Source organism: Leptodactylus fuscus, chromosome 1 (assembly GCF_031893055.1).
Source record: "Leptodactylus fuscus isolate aLepFus1 chromosome 1, aLepFus1.hap2, whole genome shotgun sequence".
Lineage (NCBI taxonomy): Eukaryota > Metazoa > Chordata > Amphibia > Anura > Leptodactylidae > Leptodactylus > Leptodactylus fuscus.
The window spans coordinates 65638078-65656095 of record NC_134265.1 but is presented as its reverse complement, the minus strand read 5'-3'; the positions used below and the strand labels follow the sequence as shown (position 1 = coordinate 65656095).

Below are 18018 nucleotides of genomic sequence, written 5' to 3'. Positions count from 1 at the left end.
AAGCTGAACAAATGACATATTCTATAAAGTCAATGTTTGCTAGTATGTTATATATGACTAATATATATAGTGGTAGTAGTAGTAGTAGTAGTAGTAGTAGTAGTGGTAGTAAAAGTAGTAGTAGTAGTAGTAGTGGTAGTAGTAGTAGTAGCCACAATAGTAGAAGTAGTAATAGTAGTAGTGGTAGTAATAGTAGTAGTAGTAGTGGTAGTAATAGTAGTAGTAGTAGTGGTAGTGGTAGTAATAATAGTAGTAGTAGTTGTAGTAGTAGCCACAGTAGTAGAAGTAGTGGTAGTGGTAGTAATAGTAGTAGTGGTAGTAATAATAGTAGTAGTAGTAGTAGTAGTAGTAGTAGTATACTTTTCCATTTAGCCCTTTAATATTACATTTTCATCTCACATTCATGGTGTGTTCCTTTCCACTGTTGTCTAATATTATAGTTCCCCATTGTGATGTCATTTTGTCCAATTGTAATGCCCGTTATGCCCCAGTGTGATGTCACAATGTCACATTATGATGTTCCAATACCCTATTATGATGTTGGCACTGTGATGTTGGCATGTCATTATGACATGTCAAACATTTTGAATGCGAGATGTAAATCCGTGACTTTTTTCTTGGGGTAGGCAGGATTAGCATTAGATCGGCCATACGCTTTCAACAAGACCATATACAAATTTGTTTTCCTACAAACCACTTCTGTCCCTTTGCATCATTGACTAGTAAGGTCTCAGCACTAAGACCCCCACTGATGTTCTTGCCAAATGTTATAAACATGGATACCATTTCTATTGGGCACATGTAATATTATTTTATCTATTGTTGTTAAGGGTTATGTTGTATGTTGTACAGTATAGTTGTTCCATGGTTCCCATCTCTTAGAGTCTTTAGGTCTTTGCATAGTGGATTCTGCCAGGCAGCCACTAATGCTGGAACTACAGTATGCAGTTGAAGTAGATGGCTCCATTCACTGTATAGTATTATTGCCAGGTTTCTACAGCTCAGTTTCCATTTGCTTGAATGGGATATGAGCATCAATAGGAACAGCCAATACACAGTGAATGGAGCTGTCTGCTTCTGACTCTATCCACTGTATGTATAAGAGAGACAGAGGGTTTGTATTTGTTTGTTAGCCTCCTTCATTGGAGGATTATATTAAATGGTGTATTACTCTTTTCCATTAGATACATTAATCATCCATAACATTAAAACTAAATAATTTTCGGAAGTATCATTTTGAAGTTCCTGATGGATTGTTGTATTTACATTACTGTTACAGTGTGTTGTGCTACAATGTTCTAGGTACAAAATAAACTGACAGTTATGCAGCATTATGTATACATGTAGTAAAGTATAAGGCCTGGTTCACATCTGCCTTCAGTATTCCGTTCGGGGAGTCCGCTTGGGGACCCTCCTGAATGGAATAACGAATGCATTAAAAAGCGGTGAGCAATGAAAGCACATGGACCCCATAAACTATAATGGAATCCGTGTGTTTTCTGTGCAGTGCCCCCATGAGTCATGCAGAGAGGAAAGTAGTTCATGTCTGCATGATATGTGCGGACACCGCACGGAAAACACACGGACTCCATTACAGTCTATGGAGTCCATGTGCTTTCATTGCTCACCACTTTTTAATGCGTTTGGTATTCTGCTTGGAGGGTCCGGAAGCGGGCTCCCCGAACACAGATGTGTACCAGGTCTAACGAAACTTCATGACTCCTGACAATTAGGATAGGTCACTAATTGAAGATTGGTGGAGCTCTGCAACAATCTGTTTTTAGTAGACGGAGCCGGCTTCATAGACTGTACAAGTCAGTGTTGTAGAATATTGTGGTGCTTTAAAAGCAACAGGTACAAGACTGTTTATTCCATTCAATGCTATGTATATATTCTAGGTCAGTCACGTGTGTAATAAAGCACAGGAGACAAATGTAGCTTAAAAGGTATGGCTCATCATACAAATCTCAGTAGCCTTAGTACATGGTTAAAAATTAAAGCTAATGTGTATTGTGTTGTTGGTAATGGTAATAAATAAACCTTCATGGGCCGTAATTCCTAAAGTCATTATTCTAACATTCAAAACCTCTTTCTCTGTGTCAACGTAGAAGCCGATTTTCATTTAACCACCTCTGAGACTCCGCGTGAAAAATAAACAAATGTAAAAAGATTGAAAGTTAACAGGGCCCATAAATACTTTTTTATATAAAGAAATATCATATTAATACACATAGGGGAATATACCTAGCTTAATAATTTCTCATCTCGGAAAACCAAGGTCATATCTTCACTGTAAACAGGGAGCATTCACTTGGGACGTATAATGTTAATATCATGGTGTGCTGTGACTGTCAGCTCTCTCATATTATTAATAAAATCATGGGCTGCTCTTTACCTCCATAACATTTTTATTGATCATTTTACAATCCAAAACTACTATTTTCACTGGCACAATGGCATACTTAACATATTATGATCCAGAAATGTAAGGAAGCACAGGAATACTAATTTGGGGACATTTTTTCTTTCTTTTCGGTTTGTCGCCTACATCGTGGGTAAAGAAAATGGACACATATATGTATGATGCCCTTTAACCTTTTTTGGTGTCAAAAATATATTCAAGGTCTTGGTCATTAAAATTCTAAAATTCTATTCTCATGACTTTTAATGCCAAGACTGGCTATTTTGTTTCACAACTTACAGTAAATCAACTTTCTTGGCCTAAGGTTTTTTCGTGTAACTCCTTGGAAGATGATTTGTGCTAATATTCAAGTATTCTTTGCTTTTAAATGATAGAAAACTGTTCTGATATGTCTCTTGTTATAAAATATTTTTCAAAACCCAGTAAAGATATTGAACATGACCTGGCCATCCCACTATTCTAGAAATATAGTTAAGGACTCCAATCTCTGTTGATACATATGTAATACTTGATCACAACTTCTTGCATCTTGCATTTTCCCATATTGCATAGAAACCCCCAGCAGAGTATCACAAAATCATGGGATTTTTTTTTTATCTTGGTCATTTCACATCATTCAATTAGAAACGAATCTGTATTAGAAAAAATAAATGTAGTAAAATTGTACAGAGACAAAATGGAAAATTATGCCCAAATAATGTAGTTACAAAGTTCAATTAATACTTGAATGTAGTGCACAAAATGCCACTATAAAATGCCCAAACAAAGCTCCAATAGTTTTATTTTATCATTATTATTATTATTAGTAGTAGTAGTAGCATTGGCGTAACCCACGCCGTAGCAGCAGAGGCAGCTGCCACAGGGCCCGGGATATTAGGGGCCCGGCGACAGCCGCTACTGATATATATATATATATATATATATATATATATATATATATATATATTAGGCCATTGCCGGCTGGAGTTACTCCAGCTGATAACGGGCCCTATATACTTAACGATCCTGCCAGGGGCCGGGATTGGTATGTGACAGCGTGGGCCCCACAACGACCTTTATACTCGAGGGTCTTTTTGGACCCCCGAGTATAACGATCGGAGGCCAGGGAGAGGTAAGATAACATAAAAAAACTGTGTTACTTACCTCTGCATACTCTGGGCAGGCTTCAGCCTACTTGCGTGACATCATATGACCTGCGACGCAGGGCTCCGGTCACATGACATCCCGGAAGATGGCCGACAACGACGGAGAATGCAGGGGAGTTGGGAGATAGGTAAGTAACAGTAGTTTATTGTTTGTATCCCTCTGGGTCTCTGATTATTATACTACAGGGGTCTGAAAAGACCCCAGAGTATAATAATTGTTCATGAGTGTCCACAATGGGACATAATACTGTGTACTGGGTCCACTATGGGGACATAATACTGTGTACTGGGGCCACTATGGGACATAATACTGTGTACTGGGTCCAGTATGGGGACATAATACTGTGTACTGGGGCCACTATGGGGACATAATACTGTGTACTGGGGCCACTATGGGGACATAATACTGTGTACTGGGGCCACTATGGGACATAATACTGTGTTCAGGGGCCAATATAGGATATTATAGTGTGCGCAGGGGTCAGTTGGTCGAGGTCTTTAGCATCGGGGGGGGGGGGGGGGGGGCATGTCAAAAGTTCACCACGGGGCCCATTTCTAGTTACGCCACTGAGTAGTAGTATTGTTTATTTATATAGCACAATTAATTCCATGGTGCTTTACATTTGAGAGTTCATGTACAGTACCCAAAATGTACAAACAGATATGATACTAACAGTGACCGACTGGCACAGTGGGGTAGAGGACTCTGCCCGTGAGGGCTTACAATCTATGAGGGAAGAAGGGTAGAGACAGAAGGTGGTGTGTTGACAGTAGTGTTATTGGAGGTTGTAGGCCTTACTGAATAGATGAGTCTTCAGGGCCTTCTTGAAGCCTGTGATTATGGGGGTCAGTCTTATGTGTCTTGGTAAGGAGTTCCAGAGTATGAGGGATGCACAAGAGAAATCTTGGAGACGGTTGTGTGAGGAGCAGATGAGAGTAGAGCAGAGTAGGAGGTCTTTGGAGAATCTGAGGTTACGTGTGGGCAGGTAGTGTGACATTAGATCAGAGATATATGGAGGAGACAATACTTTACCCAGATAATACAGGATACTGTTTGTGCCTTGGATGTCCAACATGTGCCCTCTATACCTGTCACATGTAGCCCTTAGGAGACACGTACCATAGTTTGTAAAGCAATACTTGCTAAAACAAAGGACATATTTGTAACATAATAGAACAAAAATTATGATATATAAAAGTGCTTTAGAAGTATTTTACAAAATGAATTGTAATATTGTGAAGTACTTTGAGACTTTTTATAACTACGGTAACTGGTATTTAGTGTCTTTCTCAGCAGTAATAATTCCTGGGCATGTAGTGGCAGTTTCAGGGATGATATGACAAGCTATAAACATCATATACATATCACAGGTTTTCCAAAGTTCAAAGGGGTTTACAATGCCATAAAAAATTTTGTGAACTGAATTGAAATATTCTAAAATAAAATAAGTAATGCTATTACTATCAACCCTCGGTTGCTCTTATGCCAGTGATTTATTATGCCCCAGTCTTGTCCAAACCAGTAAGGCTAAGGCTACTAACTAGAGATGAGCGAACAGTGTTCTATCGAACACATGTTCGATCGGATATCAGGGTGTTCGCCATGTTCGAATCGAATCGAACACCGCGTGGTAAAGTGCGCCAAAATTCGATTCCCCTCCCACCTTCCCTGGCGCCTTTTTTGCACCAATAACAGCGCAGGGGAGGTGGGACAGGAACTACGACACTGGGGGCATTGAAAAAAATTGGAAAAAGTCATTGGCTGCCGAAATCAGGTGACCTCCATTTTAGACGAATAGTGGATTTCAAATCCGGGTCATATGAGAATGTGAACTTTGTGACTATGAGACAGGGATAGCTGTACAGGCAGGGATAGCTAGGGATAACCTTTATTTAGGGGGGAATGTTATTAAAAATAACTTTTTGGGGCTCTATCGGGTGTGTAATTGTGATTTTTGTGAGATAAACTTTTTCCCATAGGGATGCATTGGCCAGCGCTGATTGGCCGAATTCCGTACTCTGGCCAATCAGTGCTGGCCAATGCATTCTATTAGCTTGATGAAGCAGAGTGTGCACAAGGGTTCAAGCGCACCCTCGGCTCTGATGTAGCAGAGCTGAGGCTGCACAAGGGTTCAAGCGCACCCTCGGCTCTGATGTAGGAGAGCCGAGGGTGCACTTGAACCCTTGTGCACCCTCGGCTCTGCTACATCAGAGCCGAGGGTGCGCTTGAACCCTTGTGCACACTCTGCTTCATCAAGCTAATAGAATGCATTGGCCAGCGCTGATTGGCCAATGCATTCTATTAGCCCGATGAAGTAGAGCTGAATGTGTGTGCTAAGCACACACATTCAGCTCTACTTCATCGGGCTAATAGAATGCATTGGCCAGCGCTGATTGGCCAGAGTACGGAATTCGGCCAATCAGCGCTGGCTCTGCTGGAGGAGGCGGAGTCTAAGATCGCTCCACACCAGTCTCCATTCAGGTCCGACCTTAGACTCCGCCTCCTCCAGCAGAGCCAGCGCTGATTGGCCGAATTCCGTACTCTGGCCAATCAGCACTGGCTAATGCATTGTATTGGCGTGATGAAGCAGTGCTGAATGTGTGTGCTTAACACACACATTCAGCTCTACTTCATCGGGCTAATAGAATGCATTGGCCAATCAGCGCTGGCCAATGCATTCTATTAGCGTGAACTGAGTTTGCACAGGGGTTCTAGTGCACCCTCGGCTCTGCTACATCAGATTGCTACATCTGATGTAGCAGTGCCGAGTGTGCATCAGATGTGTAGTTGAGCAAAACTGACTCAGCACTGCTAAGTCTCTGCATTCGCATAGGAATGCATTGGCCAGCCTTTGGCCAATCAGCGCTGGCTCTGCCGGAGGAGGCGGAGTCTAAGGTCGGACCTGAATGGAGACTGGTGTGGAGCGATCTTAGACTCCGCCTCCTCCAGCAGAGCCAGCGCTGATTGGTCGAGTTCCGTACTCTGGCCAATCAGCACTGGCCAATGCATTTCTATGGGGAAAAGTTAGCTTGCGAAAATCGCAAACTGACAGGGATTTCCATGAAATAAAGTGACTTTTATGCCCCCAGACATGCTTCCTCTGCTGTCCCAGTGTCATTCCAGGGTGTTGGTATCATTTCCTGGGGTGTCATAGTGGACTTGGTGACCCTCCAGACACGAATTTGGGTTTCCCCCTTAACGAGTTTATGTTCCCCATAGACTATAATGGGGTTCGAAACCCATTCGAACACTCGAACAGTGAGCGGCTGTTCGAATCGAATTTCGAACCTCGAACATTTTAGTGTTCGCTCATCTCTACTACTAACCAACTTTGGTGGTGATTCCCATCACTTAAATAAAGAAAGCTGTGTTGCCCTGCAACTCCTTCACTAATATAAGTGAATGTAGTCTCATTGTGACCCCAAGGTTGTTGCGACCGCAACCTCTAGTGGGCAAAAAAGAAAATCATGCAGTGTTTGAATTTTTTTTTTTGTAACTAGAAGTTGCAGCCTGTGATTGCGAAAAGTCACGTTCAAAAGCAACGTGTACTCCTAACCTTAGGTCACTTTTGCAGCCACTGTGGTGGAGAAGGAATCACTGTTATGGAAATAGCAGGGCATTTTTAAGGTATTTCCCTTTTTTGCTACATTTTCAAATTTAAGCAGATTATAAAAACTTTCATGGGGTTGTAAAATCCTTTTAAGCTCACGTAGTGAGCTGCAGCCAAAAAAAAGACCGTGGTGGAAGTGCATTGCATTTTTTCCATAGTGGTTTTCACAGAAAGTTTCCACCCCCTATAATAACTATACAATAAACGCCAGCACTTCTGTATGTATAATTGACATGCTGCGATGTTCAAAAACACAAGTGTTTTTCAAATCGCAGTTTTCCACTGCAGATTTTTTCTGGAATGTGTGGATGGGAATAGCCAGAAACTTTGCCGGTCATATAAAATGTTGCATTTTCATAACGTAGGGCCCCAGCTTTAGACAGTGAATATCATGGTGCACATCCAAACCAGTGACAAATGTAACTCACCTGTAACAAATGCATGTTATGTGAAGTTTATATATGGAGGTTTTTTATTTTATTTTAATTAAAAATAATTTCATCAGGCCTTTTTGTATGTGACATTTACGAGTGAGGACTTTTAAGCCAAGAACCTGTCTGTTCTTTATCCTGGTAATTTTTCTCAGCTTGGCTGACCTTGGACGATGTCTTACATATTCATTAGCTTTCAGATAAAAACAAGAATAACAGTATAGAATATCTTATATAAATTTACTGGATACTTTTTACAGCAACAACAAAAAATATTTGAAGTTTTAAAAAAAATCTAAGATCTTTTTTCCTTTGCCAAAAACTTTTGTTCCCTTGCTTAGAAGGTAAATAAACTTTTGTAACTTTTTGATTGCTTCACTGCATCTAAAAATGTAGCAATTGCTCATACAGTGTTCAATACTAAATCATTTTGTATATAAAGTTCCTATGCAGAGCTTGTCATGTGTTATATCAACTCCCCAGTATAGATCGTAGAGGAGGATTAGACTACACACTGGCTTTGTTTACTGGTTACATTACCCTTCGTTTATATCTGCGTTCGGTATTCCGTTCGGGGGGTCCCCATGCGGACTCCCCCAGACGGAATTACCAACGCAGATGTGAACGAGGCCTTAGAGCAAATAGGTGTGCATGGGTTTATTAGGTCTGCACTGGTTGTGCAGCAAGAAAAAAATTATGATTAAAAGTATCCAGTGGGCTGTAGGAAGAGATGAAAAGTCGTACTCCTGTCTTACCGATCCCTTCTTCCTGCTGTTTTTTACTTCCTGTTGTCTTTTGGTAATGCCTGGAGATAAGACTCATTTCTGCCTACATTAATAACTTGCCTTACGCTAGAGTCACAACTTCATTCAGGTTTCTGTTTGGGGGTCCACTTATGGACTCCCCAAATTTAAACCTAATATGCTTAAAAAAAGCAGTTACTGGGGCCACACGGTGGCTCAGTGGTTAGCACTGCAGCCCTGTAGCACTGGAGTCCTGGTGTTCAAATCCCACCAAGGGCATAAAACCATCTGCAAGGAGTTTGTATGTTCTCCCCATGTTTGCATGGATTTCCATCCCATATTAAAAAAAAAAGACATAATGATAGGGAAAAATGTACATTGTGAGCTCTATGTGGGACTCACAGTCTACATTTAAAAAAAAACAAAAAAAAAAAAACAGTTACCTTCAGAAATCCATGGATTCCAATATAGCCTATGGGATCTGTGGGTTTCTGCTAGGTTTGCAGATAGAAAAGCGCTGCTTGCAGGACTTTTCTCTCCGCATTTTTAAAGCGGAATAGGGAACGGATTTCCTCGGTGGAGACCAGGCGCAGGTGTGAACCTAGCCGTAGCCAGTGATTGGATGAGCCGAATTCATGAGGCATTTCTTGTGTGTAGGGAGATACCAGGAAGTTAGGTCCAACAAGGACTGGACAGTGCTGGAAACAGATTTGTGGGGATCTCCATATGATTTTTTTCCTACAGCCTTCTGGGTACTTTTAATTAATATTTTTTGCCAGTCAACCCCTGTTAAACACTTTTATAGCCCCGTGAGATAAAATAATCTTTAGGATGTAATGTTTTAGATGAAATATCATGTCATATTGACAATACTGGTTTATTTATTTAGTATATACACCAAAGTAATATAGTATTATTACCTATGTGAATAGGTAATGCATGTCTTGTGTTTATTACAGAGTCTTATGAGGTCCTTCAGCAATTTTAATGATGTGGGTTTCCTTCAAGTGAAAGTCATAAGAGCAGAGGGATTGATGGCAGCTGATGTCACAGGTAAGAAGCCGTGAGATTTCTACAAGATTAATATGTACTCTCCAAGCAGCCATTAATTAAAATAAGGGAACTATGTGAGTGAAGTGTTTAGTTGTGATTCCATGACACGTATTTCTTACATTTTACTTCTGGGGCACATACAATACCACAATGACAGAAGAAAAGGTGACAAGTTTTCACTGGTGTTTTTGCAGGTTTGTTGGAGATGGTGGTTGTGAGATTAATTAAATTCATGTCTTCATGGATTGTGTAGAATAATTATGTCAGGCTTCCACAGATATACCATGGGCCCTTCCAGGGTCTATTATTTGTTAATCCCTATCCTGATACACTCATTTGGAATAATAGACAACATATTCTTGTTGTGATGAATATTAAATGAGGGACTTTCCATTATCAAAAAATAGTAAAATGTGTTAATTTCATAGGAACTGTATTGTTGGGCTTCTCGCGAAGTCTTGGTACATGTTAGTGATGATGTTTGGGATGTATGTCCTTTCAATGTTTTGGACATGGTTCAAGGCCTACTGCTGTTCAATTTTCGGGATCCATATTAGTAGCCAACTCAAATTACTGCTTATTCTGTGGGCTGTAATATGGAAACCCAAGTAGAAAAAAAAAGTAGCCTTATGAAGAGATCATAGGTAAAGAAGTGAAAACTTGATGTTTAGCCCCCCCCCCCACACACACACACACACCTGTTGTGGTCCACTCTTCTGTGCTTAAAAGGGTTGTCACATAATCAAAAGCTATCATCTATAAAATGGATAGGTGATAGCTATCGCATCAGTAGATACCCCACTGTTCAGTAAAATGGGGTCCAGACCATCCTTTCTCCTTTATTTGTTGTGCATGAACACAGTATCGCTGCCCAATACGTGTCCGGCTGTCACCAAACTAGAGGTAGATGAGACCCCATGGACTGGTATACCCCAAACCACCCACCTCACCTCCCCATATAGCGATCACCAACTAAGAGGAAGATGAGACCCCATAGACTGTTATATCCCAAATCAACCACCCCAACCCCCATACCCACCACTCCCACCCCCCGACTCCAACCCCCCCCCCCAACTTTACTAGCTTTGGCAATGCCAAATATCTATTCGGACATGCCAATAAAGCCTGTTTGATTTGATTTGATTTGACAGTAAAAAGAAGTTACCGTAGATTGGACCAGTCTATGGGACTATTGTCTAAAACAATTAATAAATGTGGTATATGGCATATTTGACACAAATTATGCATAATTCTTGTTCATAGTCATTAATAAATCTTTCCCGTACAAGGTAAAGGATATCTGAAGAATTACAGTGTTTTAAACTAGATGTTCATAGTGACTGCACAAATATATGGAAAATGTCAACAAAATGGAGAAATTCTGCCGTTTGGGTAAAATTACCTTAAAGGACTTTATAAATTTGCTTTTTCTAAGTACCTTTATGCCGTCCTACCCTTTGTATAGATAATAGATTATGTTCAAATTCCAAGCAATAACCACTAACGAAACAAGGCAATGACATTTATCAAAATACATTACTATATGCAAACCAAAAACACCAGATTTTTACAGACAACTAAAATCCAAGGGGGACTTGCAGGCGATCAGATGTCTATAATGGACCATAGACATGAAATTACAGATATGAAGATCCCAGTAGAGTTGACTGAATCTCCTAACAAAATATATCATGTCTACGGCTTGGTTCCATCCAGACTAAATACATTTTAGTGAACTTTCCTAGGCAATGTCTCGCATTTATAAACTTTTACAGTCTTCTGCGGTATTTTCTGGCATAGTTGGCATTGATTTCTAACACACAAATCCAACATGCCCCATACCTCTTTCCGTCACGGTACAGTCAACAGGTTCTTCATATGCAACCCACAGTCCTGCCAATATTGGCAAGTCCAGACAGTTTTACTCTCATATGCATGACTAAACATTTGTGAACTTTTCTGGATCCCTGAAAGGTACTATGACACTTAGTATCCCGAGCTTTATGGTACTCTTCAACAAATTTTATTGAGATAGATTTCTCTAAACTCATGGAAAGCACAAAAGCCTTAAAACAAATAGAGCATGAAATCTGGATGTAATATGAAATAAAGACATAGCAGCAGAAGATATTTTGCTGTTTTAACAATTATCATACGAACATCCCTATTAGCTTATGGTTTAACATTTAGCAGATTCACATTCATTAACCGAGCTACATCCAAGTCCTTCTTGACAGCCCACTTAAAAACAGTCTGTTTTGCTGTCTGCGGGCTTTAATTAAGATGTGTTCAGTTCTAGCTCCTTTGCCCCCCACCCGCTGTGTCACAGACTGGCGATCAGACACTTTTAGATGGTCCAGCCCATGACTTTGACCTTCTGAGCAGTACAGCGTTCCCGGGGGAACCGTTCAACTCATGAGTTCTGATTTCACACTTCCAGGATGCCTCGGCTCTTTTAACAATGACAGGGAGACAAAGGCCTTTAGAGCAGGCCGCATGGGGACTTGTTTAAATTGGAAACTAGAGAGGAGTCAAGGAACAAGGTTATGGGCTACAGAACAGTGCTTTTAATAAAGAGCTCACAGCTCTGGTTCAGTGCTATGGAGTCTGCTTCAATTCAATTAATTGAGCCATTTATCTGAATCATCTTACACCTCAATATTTCTCACCAGAAATTCCCGATAAGTATTGTCTTTAGCATAGCACTAATGCAGATAAATTAAAATCTAACTTTGTCAGTTGCAGGGTATTACTGTCCGGAAGCAGTAAAGGTCAGCGCCTTAGCATTCATTATAAATGCCCCGCATTTTCTTAGCAGGTGCACCCTCAGACACATATTAATGACACACCGAAGAATAATTTAGCTCTTCAGTATGCAAATACCCATGTATAACTGCTTTGGGATGCGCCCTGTCCAGGAGACGTGTGCAAATTCAGTCGTATAGGGTGGGCTACCTAATACTCCATGATAGGAACAATAGAAACATGTTTTCCATCTTACAGGGTTTGTCCACTTTGGCAGTCCCTTATGCTAGAAAGGTCAGCTGATGATAAAATACTCAAGATACATTTTGTGGGGTAGCCTAGCAGTCTACTAACCCTCCAGAGGTGAAATGATGCTGAACATTGTTCCATTAAAATCAATGAGCTGTCTGAGCAGTGTATAGAAGTGATAGGTCCTCCAAAACTAGAGACGCTCTTTATAACCACTCTCTATTCTGGCTGAAAAAAACAGCAGCTCTCCAATAAATTAACATTTCCCAAGTTACATACACATATTAAGGATATACTTTTTAATATGTGAATGATTTGGCAACAGATTCTTGCGTGCTATAGTGTGTTTTGAGATACATTAGAACGCCAACATGTGGATATTAACATTTCACATAAAGCATGCCTAAACTTTTAGAATACATTTCCTAAAACAATAGTGCACATGATTAGAGATGAGCGAACACTAAAATGTTCGAGGTTCGAAATTCGATTCGAACAGCCGCTCAATGTTCGTGTGTTCGAACGGGTTTCGAACCCCATTATAGTCTATGGGGAACAGATACTCGTTAAGGGGGAAACCCAAATCCGTGTCTGGAGGGTCACCAAGTCCACTATGACACCCCAGGAAATGATGCCAACACCTCTGGAATGACACTGGGACAGCAGGGGAAGCATGTCTGGGGGCATCTAACACACCAAAGACCCTCTATTACCCCAACATCACAGCCTAACAACTACACACTTTACACACTCAATACCACCTCTCTGACAGTAGGAAAACACCTTGAAACATGTGTATTTGGCACTTGCAGTGAGGAGAGCTTGTCACCAGCAGTGAATTTGGCCCTTGTAGTAAGTTGAGGTTGGCACCAACATTTGTTTTGAAAATCAGGGTGGATTGAGCCTCTAACCAGCAGAGTTTGGGCAAATTCATGGTGGAGGGAGCCTCTAAACACCCCAGTTTGGGCAAATTCATGGTGGAGGGAGCCTCTAAAAACCCCAGTTTGGACCAATTCATGGTGGAGGGAGCCTCTAACCAGCCCAGTTTGGGCAAATTCATGGTGGAGGGAGCCTCTAAAAAACCCAGTTTGGACCAATTCATGGTGGAGGGAGCCTCTAACCAGCCCAGTTTGGGCAAATTCTTGGTGGAGGGAGCCTCTAACCAGCCCAGTTTGGACCAATTAATGGTGGAGGGAGCCTCTAACCAGCCCAGTTTGGACCAATTAATGGTGGAGGGAGCCTCTAACCAGCCCAGTTTGGACCAATTCATGGTGGAGGGAGCCTCTAAACAGCCCAGTTTGGGCAAATTCATGGTGGAGGGAGCCTCTAAAAAACCCAGTTTGGACCAATTCATGGTGGAGGGAGCCTCTAACCAGCCCAGTTTGGACCAATTAATGGTGGAGGGAGCCTCTAACCAGCCCAGTTTGGACCAATTCATGGTGGAGGGAGCCTCTAAACAGCCAAGTTTTGGGAAATTCATGGTGGAGGGAGCCTCTAACCAGCCCAGTTTGGACCAATTCATGGTGGAGGGAGCCTCTAAACAGCCAAATTTTTGGGAAATTCATGGTGGAGGGAGCCTCTAACCAGCCCAGTTTGGACCAATTCATGGTGGAGGGAGCCTCTAAAAAACCCAGTTTGCACCAATTCATGGTGGAGGGAGCCTCTAAACAGCCCAGTTTGGGCAAATTCATGGTGGAGGGAGCCTCTAACCAGCCCAGTTTGGACCAATTAATGGTGGAGGGAGCCTCTAAACAGCCCAGTTTGGGCAAATTCATGGTGGAGGGAGCCTCTAACCAGCCCAGTTTGGACCAATTCATGGTGGAGGGAGCCTCTAACCAGCCCAGTTTGGACCAATTAATGGTGGAGGGAGCCTCTAAAAAACCCAGTTTGGAACAATTCATGGTGGAGGGAGCCTCTAAACAGCCCAGTTTGGGCAAATTCATGGTGGAGGGAGCCTCTAACCAGCCCAGTTTGGACCAATTAATGGTGGAGGGAGCCTCTAAACAGCCCAGTTTGGGCAAATTCATGGTGGAGGGAGCCTCTAACCAGCCCAGTTTGGACCAATTCATGGTGGAGGGAGCCTCTAACCAGCCCAGTTTGGACCAATTAATGGTGGAGGGAGCCTCTAACCAGCCCAGTTTGGACCAATTCATGGTGGAGGGAGCCTCTAAACAGCCCAGTTTGGGCAAATTCATGGTGGAGGGAGCCTCTAAAAAACCCAGTTTGGACCAATTCATGGTGGAGGGAGCCTCTAACCAGCCCAGTTTGGACCAATTAATGGTGGAGGGAGCCTCTAACCAGCCCAGTTTGGACCAATTCATTTTGGAGGGAGCCTCTAACCAGCCCAGTTTGGACCAATTCATGGTGGAGGGAGCCTCTAAACAGCCCAGTTTGGGCAAATTCATGGTGGAGGGAGCCTCTAAAAAACCCAGTTTGGACCAATTCATGGTGGAGGGAGCCTCTAACCAGCCCAGTTTGGACCAATTAATGGTGGAGGGAGCCTCTAACCAGCCCAGTTTGGACCAATTCATGGTGGAGGGAGCCTCTAAACAGCCAAGTTTTGGGAAATTCATGGTGGAGGGAGCCTCTAACCAGCCCAGTTTGGACCAATTCATGGTGGAGGGAGCCTCTAAACAGCCAAGTTTTGGGAAATTCATGGTGGAGGGAGCCTCTAACCAGCCCAGTTTGGACCAATTCATGGTGGAGGGAGCCTCTAAAAAAACCCAGCTTGGACCAATTCATGGTGGAGGGAGCCTCTAACCAGCCCAGTTTGGGCAAATTCATGGTGGAGGGAGCCTCTAAAAAACCCAGTTTGGACCAATTCATGGTGGAGGGAGCCTCTAAAAAACCCAGTTTGGACCAATTCATGGTGGAGGGAGCCTCTAAACAGCCCAGTTTGGGCAAATTCATGGTGGAGGAAGCCTCTAACCAGCCCAGTTTGGACCAATTAATGGTGGAGGGAGCCTCTAAACAGCCCAGTTTGGGCAAATTCATGGTGGAGGGAGCCTCTAACCAGCCCAGTTTGGACCAATTCATGGTGGAGGGAGCCTCTAACCAGCCCAGTTTGGGCAAATTCATGGTGGAGGGAGCCTCTAAAAAACCCAGCTTGGACCAATTCATGGTGGAGGGAGCCTCTAACCAGCCCAGTTTGGGCAAATTCATGGTGGAGGGAGCCTCTAAAAAACCCAGTTTGGACCAATTCATGGTGGAGGGAGCCTCTAAACAGCCCAGTTTGGGCAAATTCATGGTGGAGGGAGCCTCTAACCAGCCCAGTTTGGACCAATTAATGGTGGAGGGAGCCTCTAAACAGCCCAGTTTGGACCAATTAATGGTGGAGGGAACCTCTAACCAGCCCAGTTTGGACCAATTAATGGTGGAGGGAGCCTCTAACCAGCCCAGTTTGGACCAATTAATGGTGGAGGGAGCCTCTAACCACCCCAGTTTGGACCAATTAATGGTGGAGGGAGCCTCTAACCAGCCCAGTTTGGACCAATTCATGGTGGAGGGAGCCTCTAAACAGCCAAGTTTTGGGAAATTCATGGTGGAGGGAGCCTCTAACCAGCCCAGTTTGGACCAATTCATGGTGGAGGGAGCCTCTAAAAAACCCAGTTTGGACCAATTCATGGTGGAGGGAGCCTCTAAAAAACCCAGTTTGGACCAATTCATGGTGGAGGGAGCCTCTAAACAGCCCAGTTTGGGCAAATTCATGGTGGAGGAAGCCTCTAACCAGCCCAGTTTGGACCAATTAATGGTGGAGGGAGCCTCTAAACAGCCCAGTTTGGGCAAATTCATGGTGGAGGGAGCCTCTAACCAGCCCAGTTTGGACCAATTCATGGTGGAGGGAGCCTCTAACCAGCCCAGTTTGGGCAAATTCATGGTGGAGGGAGCCTCTAAAAAACCCAGCTTGGACCAATTCATGGTGGAGGGAGCCTCTAACCAGCCCAGTTTGGGCAAATTCATGGTGGAGGGAGCCTCTAAAAAACCCAGTTTGGACCAATTCATGGTGGAGGGAGCCTCTAAACAGCCCAGTTTGGGCAAATTCATGGTGGAGGGAGCCTCTAACCAGCCCAGTTTGGACCAATTAATGGTGGAGGGAGCCTCTAAACAGCCCAGTTTGGACCAATTAATGGTGGAGGGAGCCTCTAACCAGCCCAGTTTGGACCAATTAATGGTGGAGGGAGCCTCTAACCAGCCCAGTTTGGACCAATTAATGGTGGAGGGAGCCTCTAACCACCCCAGTTTGGACCAATTAATGGTGGAGGGAGCCTCTAACCAGCCCAGTTTGGACCAATTCATGGTGGAGGGAGCCTCTAAACAGCCAAGTTTTGGGAAATTCATGGTGGAGGGAGCCTCTAACCAGCCCAGTTTGGACCAATTCATGGTGGAGGGAGCCTCTAAAAAACCCAGTTTGGACCAATTCATGGTGGAGGGAGCCTCTAAACAGCCCAGTTTGGGCAAATTCATGGTGGAGGGAGCCTCTAACCAGCCCAGTTTGGACCAATTAATGGTGGAGGGAGCCTCTAAACAGCCCAGTTTGGGCAAATTCATGGTGGAGGGAGCCTCTAACCAGCCCAGTTTGGACCAATTCATGGTGGAGGGAGCCTCTAACCAGCCCAGTTTGGACCAATTAATGGTGGAGGGAGCCTCTAAAAAACCCAGTTTGGACCAATTCATGGTGGAGGGAGCCTCTAAACAGCCCAGTTTGGGCAAATTCATGGTGGAGGGAGCCTCTAACCAGCCCAGTTTGGACCAATTCATGGTGGAGGGAGCCTCTAACCAGCCCAGTTTGGACCAATTAATGGTGGAGGGAGCCTCTAACCAGCCCAGTTTGGACCAATTCATGGTGGAGGGAGCCTCTAAACAGCCCAGTTTGGGCAAATTCATGGTGGAGGGAGCCTCTAAAAAACCCAGTTTGGACCAATTCATGGTGGAGGGAGCCTCTAACCAGCCCAGTTTGGACCAATTAATGGTGGAGGGAGCCTCTAACCAGCCCAGTTTGGACCAATTCATGGTGGAGGGAGCCTCTAACCAGCCCAGTTTGGACCAATTCATGGTGGAGGGAGCCTCTAAACAGCCCAGTTTGGGCAAATTCATGGTGGAGGGAGCCTCTAAAAAACCCAGTTTGGACCAATTCATGGTGGAGGGAGCCTCTAACCAGCCCAGTTTGGACCAATTAATGGTGGAGGGAGCCTCTAACCAGCCCAGTTTGGACCAATTCATGGTGGAGGGAGCCTCTAAACAGCCAAGTTTTGGGAAATTCATGGTGGAGGGAGCCTCTAACCAGCCCAGTTTGGGCAAATTCATGGTGGAGGGAGCCTCTAAAAAACCCAGCTTGGACCAATTCATGGTGGAGGGAGCCTCTAACCAGCCCAGTTTGGGCAAATTCATGGTGGAGGGAGCCTCTAAAAAACCCAGTTTGGACCAATTCATGGTGGAGGGAGCCTCTAAACAGCCCAGTTTGGGCAAATTCATGGTGGAGGGAGCCTCTAACCAGCCCAGTTTGGACCAATTAATGGTGGAGGGAGCCTCTAAACAGCCCAGTTTGGACCAAATAATGGTGGAGGGAGCCTCTAACCAGCCCAGTTTGGACCAATTAATGGTGGAGGGAGCCTCTAAACA

General features: G+C 43.5%; 1 protein-coding gene across 5 annotated transcripts in view; it reads left to right on the top strand.

The window, feature by feature from the left end:
* MCTP1 (multiple C2 and transmembrane domain containing 1) overlaps positions 1 to 18018 on the top strand; it is a 625729-nt gene that overhangs the window by 311409 nt on the left and 296302 nt on the right. For all 5 annotated transcript variants that reach the window (XM_075271852.1, XM_075271845.1, XM_075271861.1 and 2 more), the window contains one exon: positions 9312 to 9405. In XM_075271852.1, coding sequence (XP_075127953.1) covers positions 9312 to 9405 — 94 coding nt within the window. The remainder of the gene's footprint in view (positions 1 to 9311; positions 9406 to 18018) is intronic.